We start from the raw sequence: 3,849 nt of genomic DNA on the forward strand, positions 1-3,849 counted from the left end.
TTGTCAGATATACAATGTAGCAGAATAGTTTGAACCCTTATCCACTATGGCCAGCAAAATAAAGACATAGCAACTGTCCAACAACCTACCTGTTGTAATATTTGTATGATTCTAAACTTTTATAAGCCTTCATTGCTTTCTATGTCCCCAAGCTGACTGCAACTGAGGCCACTTCTCGATGTTATCAATCCATTCACGAATCTGGCATGGGTCTAATTGATCACAGTACTTCTTACCACTGATCCATTCTACTTCAGCATTATATCTATTCTTATCAGCTCCGGAAAAAGAGGAAAACTATTTTCTACCATATAAAAGATTGGCCATGTTGGACACCAAAATGGCTGCCACAATGAAAACCACACCTAATAGGTGGGGCTAAAAGATAGAAATTATTACGGTAACGTTATGAATATATTTAGCACCAAGAGGTCTATAAGAGATATATAGTACACATGTACATGCATTTTACATGTACATTTATTGGTGATGCATTGAGCATATGAATGTACATGTACATGCATGTACATAAAAAGTGTAGTGTATGCATAAGAGATGTACATGTAGTTTATATTCATTGTTGGTTATTAGATTCGAGTGTGTTTACCTCTCTCCTTCAGTGTCTGGTAGTACTGGTCTGACCGGTGACGACGCCATGCCTTCTGGATCCTACGAGCATAAGCATCATACTTCCTCTCTCTAAGCTCCTCCAATAAGAATAACTAGAAAATAATAATAATAATAATAATAATAATAATGATAATAATAATACCTTAGAGTGACTTTTAATTGCGGGTACTAAATTTTGCGATTTTAACACAAGGTAGATTTTGCTGGTATTAAAAATTGCGATTAAGTAATTATTACTAATAGCTATATCTCTTTGCCTGACAATTTGTTGTAGAACTACAACAAGGTAATAACAATTAATAAAAAAGCAATTACCACGCCTCTTTTTAGGGCAAACACGTGCGTTTTACAGGAAACCACACCTTCTTGGCAGAAATTGGTATTGAATAATATTAGTGGTAAAATAGAAACCATAGGAAAGAATAGAAAAGTGAAAGAATGCTTTGTCGGCACTTTGATATAATTGCTATTCAACACTTTTTTTTTTGCAAAAAGTTGACTATTTGTTGATGATATTGTAAAGGCAATGAAACTGGTTGTAAGTAAATGCAGCAGCTAAAATTTATGTAGGTGCAAACAGTTTAGGTGCTTTGGAGCACTTTTAAGTGAATGGAATAGAACTTGCAGGTCTACTGAAAGCTCTTGAAAGGCACAAAGATACTCTATAAAAAACGATCAAAATGGCTGATTGGGCGTGGTCAAGAGGTGTGGTGTCGAATAATGGATGATTTCCATGACAACATAAATAATTCAAAAAGTTGTCCAAAGGATTCATCTTTGCGAATTACTTGTGTAAGGAAAAGGGATATGGCATCATAATGTCATTATTAATAATTGCGAGTATTAATAATTGCGATTTTTAACCCAAACGCAAAATTCGCAATTAATAGTACCCGCATTTAAAAGTAACCTTAAGGTAGTTTTACTTCTTTCTTGTTTTGTTCAAAATTATTTTGTTTTATTGTGTCTATGTGTTGTATTGTGCTTTTTGTTTTCTTTTTATAGCAATAATAATAATAATACTGAGGACAATGAATGAATAATAAAAGAGAATGAAGTAGATTGCCATTTACAGCTGTTAATTTTGGTGAATTTAGCATTTCAATAGCCATTCACTAAAAATAAAACTGAACCATTCCGAACTTTCATGTGCATGCTCAATGACACATGGCCACAAATTTACCATATTAAAATCAGCCAATCACCAAAAAATATAGCAATTTGTCAAAATTAATTTCTATCCTTCCAAAATTACCAGCTATACCATAAGCCACAATGAAAAATAACAAAGAGTAAAAAAGATCGAAAAAAGAGAACAGTAGATATTTCAAATAGTGCCAATACTCACTGATTCAGGACTCTTGATAAACACTTTAGTCTTCCCCAGCTGCCACTGGTCCGGCTCCATGTTGACTGACATCATCAAGTGTCGTATACCATCCTGGACTGGACCAGTCCAACGAGGATAAGTCTCAGGAGTGAGTAGAGCATACCTACACATGGACAGAATTCATGAACAAGTGTATTGTATACATGTACAATTGTACATGTACATACAATGTATATGTACATGTATGCAGTTCCATATTTTTAAAGTGATAGTGGGTACATGTAACAATACATGTCAGCTCATGAAGCTTATGCAATTTAGAAGATACAACATACTAGAGGAAATAATCATGATTATGTTAGTGAGTATTGAGTCTCAAATTACCTCTCACTAATAACTGGATAAAAACAATAATGGATAACTGCTGAATTGCTGAAAGGTCTTACCAAAAAACAGGAAGAATAAACTAATCTACATGTACAATAATTATTACACTAAGCACTAGCACTCACTAAACCAAAATAATTATAATACGCTTTTAGATCACACACTTTTTGTGTAATACCAAAATTATATAATGGAGCTCTGTTTTGTAACAAAGGAAACGCTATCAACTCAGAAACCTTCCACTACACACAATAATAAATATCACTGCAGTAAATGCATAACAGTACAATAGTAATATAGTATTAAAAGTACAAGTACATGTATAATAACTCACTGTAGGATCAACAGTAAGCCACTCAGTAGAATAAAGTTAACTTCCTCAACAAATTCAACAACAAACACAACTGGATGAGACTTATCAGCATCCTAAGGCAATTAATTGCACAATAATATAAACGAATATTTTTATAGCCCATGGTTTTTAAAACAAGGCTGTGAAATCACTCTAAATTTTTTTACATTTTAAAAATACATATTGCTGTGTAGAAATTTTGAGCTGATTTTGACTTAATTAAGACTAGAGTACACCCAAGGAGCAACTACTAAAATTTTCAAAAAAATCCAGAATCAGCTCAAACTTTCTATACATGTATATATATCAGGAAATGAAATAAAAATGGACAGTTCTCTACTTTTCATTTTTGCTAAATTTGGTAAAAATCCTTATATATTACAGGAACTTCTGTCTGATTTTTTAAGTAAGTAAAAGTTTGTAAAGAATATCCAAAATTTATTGAAATGAGCTCAAAGTTTCTATACAACATAAGTACATGTTTGTGAAATGACCAAATATAGTCATATACTGAAATGTTGTCCATAGTAGTGATATAGTAACAATCACATACTCCTCCACTCCAGACACTTTCATAAGAGTGATAAAGATATTCATGAATATAGTTCAGGTGCATACATACACCCACTTCTGTTGCACTGTTTACCAATTCAATGACTGGATAAAGGAACTACTTAAGTATTAGTTAAAGCACTGTTGAGAGTAGGTTATGGAAATTATTGCACGTGGGGCGGTCGAGAGGAAAATGTAGCACGAGGCGAAGCCGAGTGCTACATTTTCGTCAAGACTGTCCCGAGTGCAATAATTTCCATAATCTACGAATCAACAGTGCTTTGATTGGTTTGTAGTGGTATGTGGGCAGATCAAATTTCATTTCAAAAGTCGCGCAGGTGCCAGGCACAAGGCAATCAGATCTCATTTATCACTATTATCATTGTTACATGTCTAGTGTATGTAGCTATGGCTATGATTACTACAAGTGTACGTGTAGTACTAGTACATGTATATGTATCAGAAAATATCATAACATTGGAGAATCTATTTTTCATTTTTGCCAAAATTTGGCCAAACTTTATCAATAAAACACTAAAAATTGAAAACACTAATCGAGGCTAAAATTGTGAGACTTAATGGTACAAAGTCTAAATTA

General features: G+C 33.2%; 1 protein-coding gene and 1 long non-coding RNA gene across 2 annotated transcripts in view; one reads left to right on the forward strand and one right to left on the reverse strand.

The window, feature by feature from the left end:
- Positions 1-2,781, reverse strand: part of LOC109588883 (unconventional myosin-If-like) — a gene marked incomplete at its 3' end in the record, with an annotated part of 3,914 nt that extends 1,133 nt beyond the window's left edge. The window contains exons 1-3 of the mRNA XM_020004990.1: positions 2,682-2,781; positions 1,979-2,123; positions 608-722 (exon numbers count right to left, since the gene is read on the reverse strand). Coding sequence (XP_019860549.1) covers positions 608-722; positions 1,979-2,053 — 190 coding nt within the window. The remainder of the gene's footprint in view (positions 1-607; positions 723-1,978; positions 2,124-2,681) is intronic.
- Positions 864-1,109, forward strand: LOC109588884 (uncharacterized). Its single transcript, XR_002188415.1, has 2 exons — positions 864-916; positions 961-1,109. It is a non-coding gene; the product is annotated as an uncharacterized LOC109588884 (long non-coding RNA).
- Positions 2,782-3,849: the final 1,068 nt, after the last annotated feature.

Source organism: Amphimedon queenslandica, unplaced genomic scaffold, assembly GCF_000090795.2.
Source record: "Amphimedon queenslandica unplaced genomic scaffold, v1.1 AMPQUscaffold_11793, whole genome shotgun sequence".
NCBI classification, from domain to species: Eukaryota; Metazoa; Porifera; class Demospongiae; order Haplosclerida; family Niphatidae; genus Amphimedon; species Amphimedon queenslandica.